Genomic DNA, 16,506 nt, shown 5'->3' with positions numbered 1-16,506 from the left:
ATCTCCAGCAGACTCCCCACAGCGTGTGGGGCCCGATGCCAGGCTCGATCCCACGACCCTGAGATCATGACCTGGGCCAAAATCAAGAGCCGGACACCACCGACTGAGCCATCAAGGTGCCCCAAATTGCCTTATTAATTAGCAATAAACTGTGGTTGTTTCAAGTCACTATTTTTTTTTCTTTTAAAGATTTTACTTATTTATTTGAGAGAGAGAATGAGAGATAGAGAGCACGAGAGGGAAGAGGGTCAGAGGGAGAAGCAGACTCCCCACTGAGCAGGGAGCCCGATGTGGGACTCGATCCCGGGACTCCAGGATCATGACCCGAGCCGAAGGCAGTCGCTTAACCAACTGAGCCACCCAGGCGCCCCTCAAGTCACTAAGTTTTGAGGACATTCATTAGGCAGCAAAAGCCAACTGCCACATTTAACAAAGAAATACATAATTATGAGGTACGTAAACTTTAAAAAGTGTCGGGGCCACCTACCTTATTAAGATTTCTCTGGGGAGTCAATGAACTAAGGTATGTACAGGCAGGGCCTGGCCTATAATAAATGCTCGATATGTGTTTGCTGAGCTCTTACTGTGACTCCTTCACCAGCCCATTTGACCCTGACACGATGTCAGATGAAGTTGAAGGTTAGGGTCTCCTGGGTCTCAAGAGGGCCATTCCCTGCTTGTCAGTACCCAGACCCCCACCTGCTGGGTGTTTACCTTCTAGTAGCGACAGCAACATCACCACCATGTCCTTCTGTAGATCCAGCAGCTCCTTCAGCAGCTCGATCTGGCTGGAGTCCTGGAGACCCCAAACCCCAGTTATGAGACGGTCTCTGTAGAGACGCGCCCCCTACCTCCAGCTGCTTCTGCCCCTCCTGACCCACCCTGCGGGGCCTAAGACCCCTTCTTCCTCCCCTCTTACCTCCGAGGGGACCCGAGTCCACACATGTTCCTCGGAAGCAGGGGAAGAGGCAGAGAGACAAGATTGGGGGGGTGGGGTTGGCACTCGGGGGGGAAGCAGGCTCAACAGGTGATATGGGGGGGCAAGAGCAAGTGGACAACAGGGACTGGGAGGGCAGAAGCTTGGGGCTTATGGCTTATGTGCTTGACATGTTTGTTGAATGAATGTGCGATGGAAAAAGCAAGGTGCTGGGTTCAGGAGAAAGGCTGGAGGACTCAGCCATGTGCCTTTTGGTAAACAGTTTGGGGAGAATGTGGGAGCACACGGCCTCCCCTGTCACAGTGCCTCATGTAGGGCCTACAGAAGCTTCTTATACGGCCAGAGTTCTGTCTCATGGTCCTTATTTGTATTAGGTTGAGCTACCTAAAACTGCCAACATGCGAGCATTTTTGACCCACTGAGTGCTCATCTCCTCTGGTTTACATAATACAATGGAGGAGGGGGAAGGATACCAGATAAATGGTATGTAAGGCTCCTCTACCCCAGTGCTCCTTCTTGAGTTGCTGATTCTAATTCTAACACAGTAGCAAAGTTTGGCATTCTGCCTCTAAGATCCCAAAATACCAGAACCTCAAGATCCTAATCCAGATGGGTGCCTGTGGTGTGTGTCCGCAGGTGACGTATGAGCCGGCACCCTGCTTCGCGTGGCAATTGCACTCTCAGATCAAGCGGGGCTAACCCCACTTTCCTGGTTTCGGGGGCGGGTGTGTGACCAGATCTGGCCAATCAGAGCTCTGGCCACGATGATTGGTTCAGGGATGAGCATGTGACTCAATAGTCCAATCAGAGAAAATTGTAAGTCAGGGCTTCCATAAAGAAGGGGTCCTTTGCCATCTGGAGCAGTTAGTGGGGGTGCATAGAACGCTGGGGCACCACTTTTCCAGGCAGTGTGAGAGCCTGCTTGAGAATGAGGCCAGAGAGAAGAAACACATTTCTGCTGACATCACTCTAGGCCCTGGATCTCTGATGTGAACTAATAAATTCTTTTTCCCGCCTTAAGCTACCACTTTGCATTGGATTTCCAGCCCATGCAACCTAGCCTTAGTCCCTGGCTAATGAATGAACACTGCAGGATTTGGAACTCTACACTAAAACATCAATATTCTCTAGACTTTTAAGATCACACCAAAACACAACTTCGGCTACACTGACACTGAGGAATTGCATTCCAGGTTCAACTCCTTTCAAAAAGTCAGATGACACCCGACAGGATTTCTGCCAGCCCCTGTGGCACCTTCGGTAACTAGAGATCAAGTCTTCCCTTTCTCCAGACGCTTCCTGCTGGGAAATTAGAATACAGCATATAGAATAGCGCCACCTGCTGGAAAGCTGTGGCATTTATGACGTCCAGGATGTGGATGGTGCAGCCTTGAATATGTTTACCAGACAGAAGCAGAACAAAGGGACAAAGGTGTTCACGAGACACTGACCAGGCAGCAAAGGGGCGGGGGGTGGTAGAGAAAGGGGAGCACAGGATTCTAGAAATGGGAGAAGGACTCGACAGGGACCTTACATCATGGATGCCCGAGATGGGCGTCATCTGCCGCAGGCCGAATAAAGAAACAGAGCCCTCCTTCAGCCCCAGTCCCTGACCTGGAAAGCTGCCCCCTTTCTATCCCTAGGGGTGTCACAATCTGAGAGGACCTCTTCGGAGAGAAAAGAACACCAAACCAATGGTAGAGGAACTCCGGACCGGAGGGGGCGGGGCCTACACATTAGACCAATGGAAGTTTGGGTGGGAAACCAGCCGATAGGTGCTGGCAGAGGAGGAGGCGGGGTCATGCAGAGAGCCAATCCAGAAGGACGATGGATTTGGCCACCCAGAGGGAACTCGTCTGGAACATGCCAGGAGGACTTGGGTGCGAAACTGACTTAGAAATGGTCCACTTGGGCGGATGCCTGGAAGGAGCTGGATGAAGGACAGAGGGGCCCGAACCTGAGCGAGCTTCATCATCATGTGGGCAAACACGTGCAGGAATCCCACCACGGCGTCCCAGAGGCGGCTGTGTGCCAGGCTCTGCTGGTTCCCGGTGCAGGGACCCTGGGGGGCAGAGGGCTGCAGTGAGCGCCGGTAGGTCGCGGGGGGGGGGGTGGGGTGGGGGGGTGCCTCTCCCCACGCCCGTGGGCGGGTCCTACCTGGATGTACTCGGTGAGGCTGTTGAACACCTGTTTAGCCACCGACATGGCCTTGGAAAAGTTCCTCTTGCCCTGCTCCTCAATGACATCCTTGCCAGAGTAGTACCAGTAGAAGTCGCTGATGGACTCCTGGGGGGCCGACGGGGTGTGAAGGGGTGCTGCGCCAACCAGGTCCCCGCAATCCCCGAGCCAGGTCACACCTGGACGGCCTCCCATCCTCACCTGCAGCCGCAGGAGGTAGTCCACCGTGCAGATGATGATGTTAATAGTGGTTGTGTTCCCTGTTTGTGTCCGTAGGTAGTTTTGGAAATCTAGGGAGATGAAAAGTCATACTTTTATCGAGAGTCTACCGTGTGCAATCGGTGTTTATTGAGTGTCTGTTGTATGCCAAAGGCATACAGTCGTCATTGTTAGTTTATTTAGGCTTTATCGAGTACCTACTGTGTGTCAGAGGAAAGTGAGGATCATTTATTCATTTATGAAGTAACCATTTATCAAGGGCCTACTACATGCCGGATATGGTGGAGGGTCAGTCATTTATTCATTCATCCCCCCCCAAAATATGTTTCTTGAGCACCTCAATGTGGCAGGGGAAAATGGACATTCAGTCTTCCATTTATTTCCAAAAATTTTTATTGAATGCCTACTATGTGATGGGGGAGATGGAGGATTGGTTATTTATTCATTCATTTATCCAACACTTATTGAGCACCTGCGCAAAGCCAGAAGAGATAAGCCATTTATCTGCCATTTCTTGTGTTCATTTGTTCCATATATATTTATTGAGTAATGTGAGATGAAGATTGGTCACTTATTCTTTGGTAGCACAAGTTTATTGAGCCTTTACTATGCCTAAATGGGAACATAGACAGCTCCCCTCTCCTGTAAAGAGTTCTGTCAACTGAGAACACAGCCACAGATGTGTATAAGAAACAAACCTTTTGTCTCTTTTGAATGGAACCAAATACTCAAGACATGCAAAGCATCTGAGATTTGAAAGCTATTTCAAATATTTATTTGATTGAGCTGGTTAATGAACCCACGAATTTATGTCGAGCTCTGGATTGCAAATTTGGTAGGAGAGAAGAATTCCACCCGTTAATTAGAATTAGAACATTCTCATTTCCAAGAAATCAGAGATCCAGGGAATAAAATTCATTTAAAACCCCAAAGACTGATTCCACCTTAGTTACAATTAACGAGAGAAAATCCTAGTCTCGTGGAACAACAGTATTTCATAAACCTTGAAGAAGAACGGGTTGTGGACATAAGAGCTTTTGAGAATGCAAAGCAATGGATCACGCTTTATCCACGGCTGAACAGAGGAGTGAAGATTAAAGAAATTTACAAGTGAATTCACCATAATGAACACCAGCCAAATGGGGTGCAGGTTCTGTGGAAGTTAGATTTATGATTACTCCCGTTCTTGTGATGAAGCTTAGTTTCTGGGCAGTCTGTGGTTTCACAATCACCTGCTATGTGTTATAACCACAACCGTGAAATTGTGCATATTTGTTATAGGAAACGGCCTTGGGTAGAATGTTTGTCGTACAGAATTCTGACTGTCCCTTTAATGTTGTGAGCTACCTGTGCCACACGGGGTTATATGTTCTCATTAGTGATGTGTTTCCTTAGCTTGCTCTGTCATCCTTGATCTGCTCAAACTGCCTGCACCAGAATGAAAGTTGGGGAAACTCTTGTTTAAGTTGGGAAAGAATCTGTAAGGCCTTCCTCCTGGCAAACTAGTTTATAAGCAAAATTAAGAAGTGATTCTAATAAATTCATTTGAAAACGCCATGCGATTCCCCCCCCCCCCCCCGAACCAAAGTATGGAAATCTACCACATTTAGGTTACTTTGGCCAGCTGCTGCAAAACGCCTCTGGGAAAAAATGGCATGTGGCTAGGTGCTCATCCCGTGCTCGCACTGATTTGGGGGCAAACTGGTTTTGTGGAATTTGGACTGGCCAGGGGAGGTGCAAGTGAAGCGAAGTGGCTAGACTGAAGAACTTCGAGGGGGATTTAGGAAGGTGGGTGGACGGGGCTTGATAATGGCTGAAAAGGAAGGAGGAAGGACAATCAGATCAAGGATGGGTGGTGAGGCCACTGCCAATCAGGGGTGAGGGGCTGGGAGATGAACTCAGGCAACCCTTGCAGACTGACCCCAAACCTTAGCCTCCTTCCCACCCACCCTTCCACCCGCCCCTTCTCCTCACCATTGTTGTGCCCCTCACAGAGCAATTGTAGGAATCGGAACAGGTCTTGGGTGAATTCATCATCTGCCATGACCTTCTCTCCTGGGGGGAAGAGGGGGACAGGGCCCAGAAGGGGTCAGATGCGCCAGGACAGAGCACACGCATGCACACGGACCTTGCACACTGCACACGCATGCACAAAGCACGGGTGCGCAGGGAGGGGCAGCCGCCACTTCAAAGAGGCTGTGAGGGCCAGGAGCATCCATGACACCAGGGAGACCCGGCTTTAGAGTCATCAGCAGATAAAGACCCCAGGGGCCCTGAGTCATGAAGCTGGGGCCTCAAGCGTCTTTCTAAACATCACTGTCCCTCTGACGTCACCACTTGTATGACGTCCAGGAATGCCTGCCAACCCGACAGAGGTTCAGGCAGCTGGTATCTCCCCTGGCCCCCATCCAGGGCCTAGGCGGGGTAGGGTTAATGGATTATGGGGATTGGAGTCACTTTCACGCAAAGGCTCGGAGCAGGAGGGGATCGGGCCGGGGGTGGGATGGAAAGCCAGCCAATTGGCTCAGATGCCTTGAAAGCAGCCAATCCAGTAGACGCAGGGGGGTGGCGTGTAAACATGGGCCAATCCAAATGGGCATCTGAAAGAAGCCAATCACCGCGGGCTCTAGGGGAGGGAAGAGAGAGAGGGGGAGGCTAGACAGGAATGGGCCAACCAGAGCAGGCGCAGAGGAGGCACGCACACCAATCAGAGTGGATGCCGGGGGCAACCAATCCGGTTGGCGGGTGGGAACCGCAGACTTGAGCAATCTGGGGGCGCGGGCGCAGAGAGCCGGGTAGGTGGGAGTGGGGATTACCCGACCCCGGGACTGCGAATCTGGGTCTGGAAGTCTGAGAGCTAGCTGGAAAGGGATCTTTGCCATCCTCTCTGGCTTCTGGTTTACACAGGGGGAAACGGGCTTATAGAAGGTCAGAGACGTGTTCACAGTCTCCGGTTGTTGTTAGAGACTAATCTGGGACCCAGGTCTTGGTCTCCTGCTCAAGACTCTCTGCGGGCATGGTGCGTCACTGAAGGGTTCCTCCCTCCCTGGATGTCCCAGATCCTCAGCCCCCAGGGGGAGGGGACGGTTGGGGGTTAGAAGGGAGGGGTGCAGTAGCACAGCAAGGGGAACGGGCTGGGGGAATTACCGTTCTGGCGGTTGATGACTGGGGCAGCCAACAGGATGGGAGGAGGAAGCAGGAGAAAAGACGGATAAAGAGAGACAGAAAGGGGACAAGAGATAGACACGGAAAAACAGTGACACAGTCAGGGACGAAGACATCAACACGGAGAGAGGAACGACCACAGAGGATCAGAGCGATAAGGAGACAGAGTAGGAAATGGGGGTAAAAGCGGAGGGAGAGAAAGATGAGGGAAGATAAAGAGAAACGGACAGGGGAGGGGTGGAGAGGCAGGAGGCAGGGATCAGGGCAGAAAAGTTAGACACGTCACAACACGGCAAAGAGGAGACTCAATTAACCCGGATTAGGGACATTAATGAGAACAGCAACCAGGGTGGGAGATTTGGGGCATGTAGAGGGTTGGGTCCGTGTGGTGATTGCGGGGGGGGGGGGGGCGGGGGGGAAGAACACAGGATGGAAGGGCAGCCAGGGGTGGGGACCCTGAGGAGGGAGACCCTGGAGGGATGTGGGGGCAGGACTGGGGGCCGCCGCACAGGGGCAGGGGAACATGGGGATGGTTGTAGGGTGGGGAGTGTCTTGGCAGAAGGGAGCTCTGGGCAATGTGGGCGAGGGGGCGCTCCCAAAGGAAGAGGATGTCCCAGGAGAGGGAAGCCCAAGAGAGGGCCTCACCGGTTCCATCCTCGTTCACCATGCCCAGCCCCTCTGCCTTGTTCTGTCTCTCGAAGGCGTTGAGATCCAGGACGCTGGGAGAAAGAAAGGAAAGATGTGGAAGATGGGCTAAGGCCTCTGCCCTGCTCTTCTAGAGCCCAGCAGCCCCGCCCCCCCCCCCCCCATTTTGGGCAGAGAGCCACAGTAAACCCTGGCAAGAGCTGAAATCAAGAAGAAGTGGAAACAGAATTGGGAGAAGCCATGTGGCAGCCTCTCTCAAGCGAGGTGGGGCTGGGATGACACGTGCACAAGCTCGGATCAGGAGGAAGCAGAAACCGTCAGTTAGCAAAAGCTTCAGAGGGGGAGGGAGAGTCGGCTGACAGAAGAGAACAAAGGCGGACAGTAGTAGTCAGAATGGGGGTCATCAGAGAGAGCCCCGATTCCCTGCTGAGTGCTCCTTGGATTCACTACAACCTGGTTCCAGCTGTCCATTCGTAAAGCCTCTTATTGTTATAATCGCCTTCCCAGTATTTGAGCTCCGTTGAGTGGGTCTCTTCCCCTGGAGGTGGTACCAGGGGCGGGGCCCCGGCCACAGCAATTGGGCTTAACTGCGAGATGCCCACTAGGCCCTACCTGCACGTTTGCATCAGCGCCTGGATACTCTGGAAGAAGCCCACTTCCTTCTTGTCCTTCAGATAATCCAGCATTTTCTACAGAGGGGGCGGGAGGGGCCAGGGAAGTGGGAGTCACATGGGAGCCCCCCCACCCCTCTTAGCCCTCCTCCCAAGTCCTTTCTCCTGTTACCTGCTGCACATCAGCATTGCCTCCATTTAGGATGGAGATGCCCAGCTTCAGGGTGGAGGACACCATGGCGCCCATCTCTCCTGGAGAGATGGCAAAAGATGGCGCACTCAGTTTGGGAGCCGGGTCCTCCACCCGCCAGAAAACGGCCACCCAGGGTAGGTGGGCGAAGGGGGTGGCGTCGTGCGCCAGGAGGAAGGAAGAGCGAGAAATTGCAAGGCGAGTGGGACGTGAGCGGGCTGGTATGCGAGGCACAGGCGTGCAGGGTGGGAGAGTGTGCCGCGGGGTCCCCAGGAAATGGTGGGCAGCGGGGAATGGGGACAGGATGCGTGTGCTCAGGAGGGGTGCCTGTGGGGAGGCACCTTTGCAGGCACTGATCATCTGGAGCACCATCTCCGCCGCTCCCCGGTTGTGCAGCCGCGCCTGCTGGTACAGCAGCCTCTGCTTTTCCATCTCTTTCTCCTGCAGCAGAGCCAGGCCCGCGGGGCCCAGTGAGTCCGGGATCAGTGACAGCCTCATCCCTCACCCCTACCCTCCCTGCTCCAACCACATCCCCCAGCTCATTCCTTTCATTGTGAGCTCCCTCTATCCCCTGGCACCGAAGTCCACCATTTGTCTCTTGTGCTCAGTGCGGGGCCAGACATGGAGCAATCTTAACCTGGGCCCATGGACCTCCAAGGGGGTCAAAAGATAAAACCTAGGAGGTCGGGGCACCTGGGTGGCTCAGTCGGTTAAGCGTTTGCCTTTGACTCAGGTCATAATCCTGGGGTCCTGGGATCGAGCCCCACGTCAGGCTCCTTGCTCAGCAAGGAATCTGCTTCTCCCTCAGCCCCTCTCCCCACTCGTGCTCTCTCTCTCTCTCTCAAAAATAAACAAAATATTTTAAAAAACCAAAAACATGATTCTAAGAGAGGCTTACCAGATGCCAAAAGGGACTCAGGCACAAAAAAGGTTAAGAAACTCGGGGAAATGCTTGCTGACTGCCTTAATGATGAATGGATGGGTTACCTGCGTGTTTACCAGCTCTTTCTCACTGCCTGCTCTTTGCATACGCTGTTCCCCCTACCTGGAACACCTTTCTCCTTTTCTTCATCTGGCACACTTTTAGCCTCCTGCTCGGACATCCCCTCCTCTGAGAAGCCGTCCCTGACACCCTTCCCCCCAGGCTGGGTCAGGCCCCTTGCTTGGGCTTCCACAGCCCTCTGAACCCCCACCCCCAGCCCCCCTGAGCTTCTCTGGATTCTCTGGCCGTGACCCGTCTGCCTGTGCCTCCCCCATCCTGCCTTGCCCACTTTGCCTGAGCCTCCCTCATCACCACCATGAATACTCTTTGCCATTGCTGCCTGGATGATGTATGTGTCTCCCCCAGGAGACTGACAGTCATGGTTGTGTCCCCAACATCACCCAGCACACTGGCCCAGAGCACTACTCTGTGAACACAATCTGAATGAACAGGGAATGACTAAAGCCAGGGTCCCTTAGCCTTTTCCTCAGGGACCTCCTGACCCCACCTACCTCAAAGGAAACCTCCACTTCCTCCTCTTCGGCTTCGCCATTCTCCCCTCCCTCCTCCAGGTGGCAGCTCTGGGGATGGGGTCATCAGTTAGGGATGACGGTGAACAGAGGAGATCCCATAGCTCACCCCTAGCCCTCCCAGTGGACGGGCATTGCAGCGGGGGTGAAGGGAAGCTGCCCTGGATGGGGGCAGGGCCTCACCTTGGCCATGATATCAGCATACGCCATGTACAGGTAATCCTCGTCCAGTTTGCTGAGTAAGTAAGAGGGGGAGATGGTCAGGGCCCAGTGGAGACAACCACCATCCTATAACCGCTTCCAGTTTCCCTTTGGAGAGCCGCCCCTCCCCATGCTCAGGCTGTGTGGTTCAGGGAGGTCCACTGTCCACTGCCAGAGAGGGCGTGCGATCGAGGCTGAGTTCAGTTGCCCTGGCCACAGTAATAGGGACAAGATGGTCCTGTGCTTCATGCGGGTCCACTGGAATTCATTCTGGGAGTTTTGCCAGAGCAGTTGATAGAGGTGCCCCCTTTCCACTGGGGTTGTGAAAATAGTGTGTTCAACACCTGGAGCCATCCTGCTGTTGGCTCATTTGACAACTATGACCACCCACCCACTTGGGTCTCCTCAAGAAGAAGAAGAAGAATGGAAGTAGCGGCCAACACCTATTGAGTGTTTACTCTAGGTCAGTCCCTGTTCTAAGTGCTTTCTATATGTCTTAACAAATTAATCCTCACAATAATCCTATTATTGTAAGACAGGATTACATAGGCAGACCTATTACAAGCCTCATTTTACAGATAAGTTAGCTGAAGCGCAAAGATCCTTCTTAGCCAAGTCACACAGCTTGTGCGGCGAGTCAAGCCTGCAGAGTCTAACTCCAGAGTCCTGGCTTTGTGAAGGATGGGAAACAGGACACTCTCAGTGTCCCAGTCTCCCCCGCAGCTGGGGTGGTCTGATGTCAGAATTCTGGCCAATAGGATCTGCGCAGAAGCCCGCCAAGGAGCGCGCCCCTTTTGGGATAAAAAGGTCTTGATCTTGCTTGGCTGGGGGGGGGGGGGGCGGGGGGAGTCTTTCTCCTTCTTTCTGCCCGGCATGTGGTCCTGTCTGGAAGTTAAGCAATCCATCTTATTAGAAATTTGTTATAATATGCTGATTTTCTTCTCATAATTTACCGACTTTGTTTCAGCAAGACACTTTCATCCAGCAAAGCTTCAACTGATATTGCCTATGATGTGAGCTCTTCAGAAGAGATGGCTTGCGAAGTGCTCAGCCAACAAAATGGGACACAGTGGCCCTGCCTGTCCGGGGAAAGTGAGACTGAGGGATAAACTGGGGGGCTCCTCTAGGACACAGAGGGCCCGTCTTGAGGAACAGGGAGGTTGCTGCGGGGCCGGGAGGATGCAGATCCCTTCCCAGGATGTAGGAAGGGTCCTCACCTCTTTTCAGTCAGGGCGGTGCGGCTGAAGTGCAGGACCAGCTGATGCAGGGGGTCTGGCTTCTTCTCCTCCACCTCCTCCTCCTCCTCCTGCTGCCCCCCAGCTTTCTGGGGGAGGGATGGGGCTTGGGAAAGGGGTTTCTAGAGTCCCCTCCTGTCTCCCCCCACCATAACCCTACTGGGCTAGATTATTTTTTCGGCCCCACACGTTGCACCCCCCTTCCTTGTCTCTGCCCAAGCCGGGGCTGCCTTTCCCATACCCCTCAATGTGAAGGGCGACCCCTGGAAGTGTGCAGCCAGCAAGCTAGGCCCCCAGCCCTAGCCAGCCCGGCCCTCTCCACTCCCAGGCAGGCCCCAGCTCACTGAAAGGTCGTCGATCATGCGGTCTTCAAAACTGTGGTCTTCAGTCAGGATCCACGCGGCCTTGTAGCTCTCCAGGAACATGTTACAGGCCCGGTGCCTGCAGGGGAAAGGTGTGTAGCGTCCCTGAGACCGTCTGCCACTCCACGCCTCCTCTATCCTCCCGCACATCTACCTTCCCCAACCAGACCCGACCGTGGTGGCACCCCGTCCTCCCGCCTCCTCAGTCCCCTTCCTCCACCGCCCCCAAGCCTCCCTCTTCCCTGGTGGGGGGGGGGTCTTACGTGGGCAGGTTGTACAGGGGGGTCATGCGGAAACAGGCAACGACCGCCCTCCGGCGCTGCTTGGACAAGAGCTTGTGCCACACGGCCTTCTTGGATTTGTAAGGGTGCTCGATCTGGGGGGCGGCAATCGGTCACGTCCCCAAATTCTGCCCCTGACCTGATCCCCACTCCCAGCCCGGGGCGAAATTGCCCATCTAGGTCCAGGCCCAAATTCAGGCCTGACTCGCGGGGCCGGAGGAACACGCTGGCTGCACCAACAGAGTCAAGGTTCAGACTTGGGCTTTTCTTCCAGACCACGCTCTTTCCTAGGCCCTGCCCACAGGTCCCGGGTCGTTAGCCAGGCCCGCCAAGCCCCACCCACGGCCCCGCCCAGAGTCAAGGCGTCTTGAGTCCAGGCCCCACTCTAGACCCCAAATTCTGACCCTGGCCCCGCCTCTAGGCTCAAGATTTAAGCACCAGGTCCTGCCCCAGATCCAAGTTTCCATTCTAAGCCTCGCGTTAAACTCCAGGCTTCACCCAGGCCCCGCCCAGAGACCCAAGGTTCCTCCTCAGACCCCGCCCCCAGATCCAAGGCCCGCCCCTTGCCCCGCCCAGAGACCCACGCTTCAGCCACTCCCCGGTGAGACCCCTCCAGCCCCAGCCACCTGCTCCAGGTGGTAGAGCACCGCTGACACTTCCTGGACTCTGCGCACGATTTTCTCGGGGTCGTCGGCGTCCTCCTCGCGGCCCGGGAGGCCCCGGTACAGGGCCATCTGCCAGCGCAAAGAAGGGGAGCCTTCGACCTGAGGGGCGGAAGGACAGACAGCCTGCGTGAGGGCCCCTCCCCAGCCGGGCCCCTCCGCGCGCGCGAGGTGGGCTTCTCTGGCTGCCCTCGCCCCCCTTTCGGTGCTGTGCCGACTCACTGGGTGAGTACAAGTTAAGGTCTATTTTTTTGTTTGACACAGGGAGAGAGGGAACGCAAGCAGGGGGAATGGGAGTGGGAGAAGCAGGCTTCCCGCCGAGCAGGGAGCCCAATGCGGGGCTCCATCCCAGAACCTCGGGACCACGACCCGAGCCGAAGGCAGACGCCCAACGACTGAGCCACCCAGACTTCAATGCCTGGTACAGAGTAAGTGTACTTGGCTATCAACAGTTGCTATTATCCTAACATGCCCCTTTTGCTTGCAGATTAAGGAAGTTACCTTTCCCTGAAGGTGAAGGTTGTTTTGCAGATATTCCCGGACCTCCTCGTCTGTGTCTTTCTGGGGAGACATGGCCAGGCTGGGTCACTCAGCATCCTCTTTAACCCACATCCCTTTCCCCTCCAGGCCCATCGCCCCAGCAGCTGGTGTGTGTGGGGGGGTGGGTTCTGGGAGAAACTGAAAGGGGGTCCAAAGGTCAGGAATGGTCGGAAGGGAGTCCTAGAGGCCACAGACGCACCTTGAAGAGACAGTAAGGATGAGAGGGGCCTTGGGGTGTGAGAGTAGGTAGGGAGTGATGAGAGAATGCTCTCGAAGGTCAAATAAGGCCACCGGTGGATGACTGGGGGGTCACAGGAGGGTCAAAGTGGAGCTGGGAGTTGGGCAGGGAGTTTTTGAAGATCAGAGGAGGAGAGGGGGTTATAAGGGAAATGGCAAGATCAGCAGAGGTCATGAGGGATCAGGCAGATCAAGTCACGGATGGGATTTCTGTAGAGGCCAAAGGAGGGGAGAGTAGGGGGGATTCCTTAGATCCCCAGGAGAGAGGGACCCTCAAAGACCAAGTCGAGGGGTCGGGGGGCCCTGGATGGCTCTTTGGGTTCTTGGCAAGACTCAACAGGTCCTAGGAGGAGCTTGAGGTCCTGAAGGAAGGAGTCTTCAGAGTTCCAGGAAAGGGGATATTTGTGATACCAGGGGGAGTCAGTGGTCTTCAAGGCCCCAGAGGGGTTAATAGGTTGTCAGGGAGCTTAGCAGGGTCCTGGGGGAGATTCTTACGATCCCTATGGTTGACAAGAATAGGGGTTGTTATCCCATACAGAGTAAATGGGATTCTGGGAGGCCTCCTTGGAGTTTCAGAGGGCTTAAGATGGTTCGGGGAAGGGGGTAGGATCAACTGATCTCAGGAATCCTGATGCATCAGAGGCTTGGGTGTGGTTCTGGGGAAGGGGCCATTAGGATCCTGGGGGGCTACTTAGGATCACAGAGTGCTCACTGGTACCCAAGTCTTTGGGGACTCTGTTGGGTGTCAACAGAGTCCAGAGGGTGGGGCCACCAGGGCCCCGAGGGAAAGAGGTGATGAGCTGGAGAGCTCAGTGGGGACCCAGAAGTTCGGGGGAGAGCCAGTGGGATCATGGGGGACTCAGTGGGTCCCAAGGAGCTTTGGGAGGTCCTCAGAGGAGTCTCAGGGGGGCTCATGGTGTCTTGGTGGGGCCCTCAGGGTCCTAATAAGTTAGGCATGGTCCTGGGGGGGAGCGGTGTTCAGTAGGGTCCTTGAAGGCTCAATATGGTCCTTGGGCCCCAGGGGTCTTAATGATATTCCTGAGTATCAGTGGGGTTCCAGTTAGGGTCCTTAGGTCCCAGGGTTCTGGAAATATCCTGAGAGGGGTCCTCAGCATCCCGGGGGAAGGCTCAGGACATCCTAGGGCACCCCAGGAGTCCTCAGGGTCCTGCAGAAAGATTCATTAGGGTCCTAAGAGAGGGGTCTCAGTGGGATCTGGGGGTTCAGGAGGGTCCCAGGGGCTTGGTGGGGTGCAGGGTCAGGTGCGGGCAGGTTCCCATCATGCGGCGGTGCAGGCACCAGGGCATAGCGATTCTTGGCATGCGTGATGAGTTCCTGGTCCGTGGGTGCACACATGTTCAGGCCGATGGGCAGCATCTTCTTGAGTGTGGCCACAATCAGGGATGTCTGCACAGAGTACCGGTCCCCTCGGCGCTTCTTCTTGGTGCGTTCCTGGTCCGAGCCACCTGACTGTGGGGACAGGGGCTCAGCACCAGCCCAACTCCCAGCCCGGCCTCAGGCCCTGGCCCCGGCCTCTGCCACTGTCTACCCTCCAGCCCACGGCCTGGGTGCCAGGTGTCCCCTCCCCCATCTCAGGGCCTGCATCAGTTTCCACCCCAGGCCTTGCTGATCTTTCACCTCAGGCCCCCAGCCCTCACCCTAGATCGTGCTAGACCCAAGCCTCTATCTAGCCCAAATTCCCAACCTCTATCCCAGACCCTTCCAGATTTCCCCAAATTCCAAGCCTTTCTCAACCTCTGGCAGTCTCTTCCAGAATCCCCTAATGACCTCAGTACCACACCTCCCCAGCCCACAACACACATAACCCGACACTTTCTATCCCAGGAGTGAGTTCCCAAGAATGAAAGAAAGATGCAGAACCATAAAGAGTCTCAGGAGACAAAAGAAGTTGGAAGAAACAGAGAGACAGGAGAGAAGGAGACGGACAAGAAGATGGAGAGGCAGAAGATGGAAGAGAGATCCAGAACGATCTGGAAGCAGAAACACGGGGCACGGAGTCCCACAGCCGTGTTCTGGAGCCTTGGGTGCAGACCCGGGGCCAAGGCCACCCCAGTCATGCCAAAGAGAAGCCCCAGTGACAAGCTTTGACAAGCCCCAGTGACAAGCTTCTGGCCACATCTACCCGGCTCACAGTATGGAGCATGGCCCACGTATGTGCCAAGACTGCTGAGGCCGCACATGCAGCATCCCACTGGGTCCTCGCAGAGCCCTGGGGCCAGGAGCCACTGGGCAGATGCCGGTCGAGGCTCAAAAAATAAGACACTTGACTAAGGCCGCACAACCAACTGCCAAGAGTCAGGATCCAAATCCAAGTCTATCTGGTTCCAGAAACCAAGCCTTAAACCCTTCCATGCACGTGCCTGGCCACCCCATTCCCATTCCCCGTGACCTCAGACCATAATGCTTTGAGAAAAGCTCAGAGGTGTGTTGTTGTTTTGTTTTTTTTTAAACAAAAGTTTAAAAAAAAAAAGTTAAATTGCCAAAAGCTGAGCGTTGGGAAGAGAATGGATGGGGGCGGGGATGGAGGGAGAGAAAAAGGCTGGGGGCTGGGAGCCAAGGATGAGGGGTGGGGAACGGGGGCAGGGGTTTTCCGGAGAGGATGCAGAAGCTGGGGTGAGGGGGGGAGAAAAGGGTATTAAGCCAAGAGGCATGCGGAAGGTCCCAGACATGGGGCTGACCTGTACATCTCCCGCCTGCTTCATCAGGTTGCAGACAGAGACAAGAAGGGTTACCCTGGTCCCTCAGAGAACCCCGGGCCCGAGTCCAAGTGCGCCCTACCCCAGGTCCCCTGACCCAGCCTGACACGCATCCCCTAGCTGGGCATTTCCAGACCCTGACTTGGGGTGGGTGGGCTTGTTCTTTAGGACCCTGAAGAGGGCAGTTCTGAGGAGTATAAGGGGAGAGGAGCCAGAGGATATGGGATAATGGAGATAGGAGGAAAGACGTGGGAGAGGAGGACATTGGGGAGGGGGAAGATGGAGGAGGAGGAAGGTGGGAGAGGAGGGAAATGAGAGAGAGTGGGGAGGAGGGAGATGGGGAGGAGGGACATGGGGAGGAGGGAGATGGGGAGGAGGGAGATGGGGCGGAGGGACATGGGGCGGAGAGATGGGGAAGAGGGAGAGGAAGGAGATGGGGAGGAAGGAGGAGGGACATGGGGAGGAGGGACATGGGGAGGAGAGATGGGGAAGAGGGAGAGGAAGGAGATGGGGAGGAAGGAGGAGGGACGTGGGGAGGAGGGACATGGGGAGAAGAGATGGGGAAGAGGGAGAGGAAGGAGATGGGGAGGAGGAAGGAGGGACATGGGGAGGAGGGAGATGGGGCGGAGAGATGGGGAAGAGGGAGAGGAAGGAGATGGGGATAAGGGAAAAGAGTGATGGGGAGGCAGGATGTAGTGACAGCTGCAGGGAATGTGACCAGGACAGGGCAGGCTGGCTGGGTGCCGGGGTCAGGCAGGAAGGCCTGGAGGGTGCTCCCACCCTCCCTGCTAAGTCCTCTCGGAGCAAAGCACTCAC

General features: G+C 55.2%; 1 protein-coding gene and 2 long non-coding RNA genes across 3 annotated transcripts in view; 2 read left to right on the top strand and 1 right to left on the bottom strand.

The window, feature by feature from the left end:
• Positions 1-16,506, bottom strand: part of RYR1 (ryanodine receptor 1) — a 107,375-nt gene that overhangs the window by 28,815 nt on the left and 62,054 nt on the right. The window contains 19 exon segments of the mRNA XM_027617543.2: positions 715-796; positions 2,895-2,999; positions 3,095-3,223; positions 3,317-3,405; positions 5,309-5,389; positions 6,482-6,499; positions 7,145-7,218; positions 7,757-7,833; positions 7,928-8,007; positions 8,287-8,386; positions 9,440-9,508; positions 9,641-9,692; positions 10,876-10,982; positions 11,238-11,334; positions 11,519-11,631; positions 12,163-12,300; positions 12,700-12,759; positions 14,273-14,443; positions 15,673-15,687. Of these exon segments, the coding sequence (XP_027473344.1) occupies positions 715-796; positions 2,895-2,999; positions 3,095-3,223; positions 3,317-3,405; positions 5,309-5,389; positions 6,482-6,499; positions 7,145-7,218; positions 7,757-7,833; positions 7,928-8,007; positions 8,287-8,386; positions 9,440-9,508; positions 9,641-9,692; positions 10,876-10,982; positions 11,238-11,334; positions 11,519-11,631; positions 12,163-12,300; positions 12,700-12,759; positions 14,273-14,443; positions 15,673-15,687 (1,657 nt within the window).
• On the top strand, positions 9,584-12,121 carry LOC113935523. Its single transcript, XR_003524061.2, has 4 exons — positions 9,584-10,121; positions 10,626-10,750; positions 11,222-11,347; positions 11,693-12,121. It is a non-coding gene; the product is annotated as an uncharacterized LOC113935523 (long non-coding RNA).
• LOC113935522 lies at positions 12,229-15,402 on the top strand. Its single transcript, XR_003524060.2, has 3 exons — positions 12,229-12,369; positions 12,463-12,626; positions 14,819-15,402. It is a non-coding gene; the product is annotated as an uncharacterized LOC113935522 (long non-coding RNA).

Source organism: Zalophus californianus, chromosome 17 (genome assembly GCF_009762305.2).
Source record: "Zalophus californianus isolate mZalCal1 chromosome 17, mZalCal1.pri.v2, whole genome shotgun sequence".
NCBI classification, from domain to species: Eukaryota; Metazoa; Chordata; class Mammalia; order Carnivora; family Otariidae; genus Zalophus; species Zalophus californianus.
Note: the sequence above shows the minus strand (reverse complement) of the source record. Positions and strands in the feature narration are given on the sequence as shown.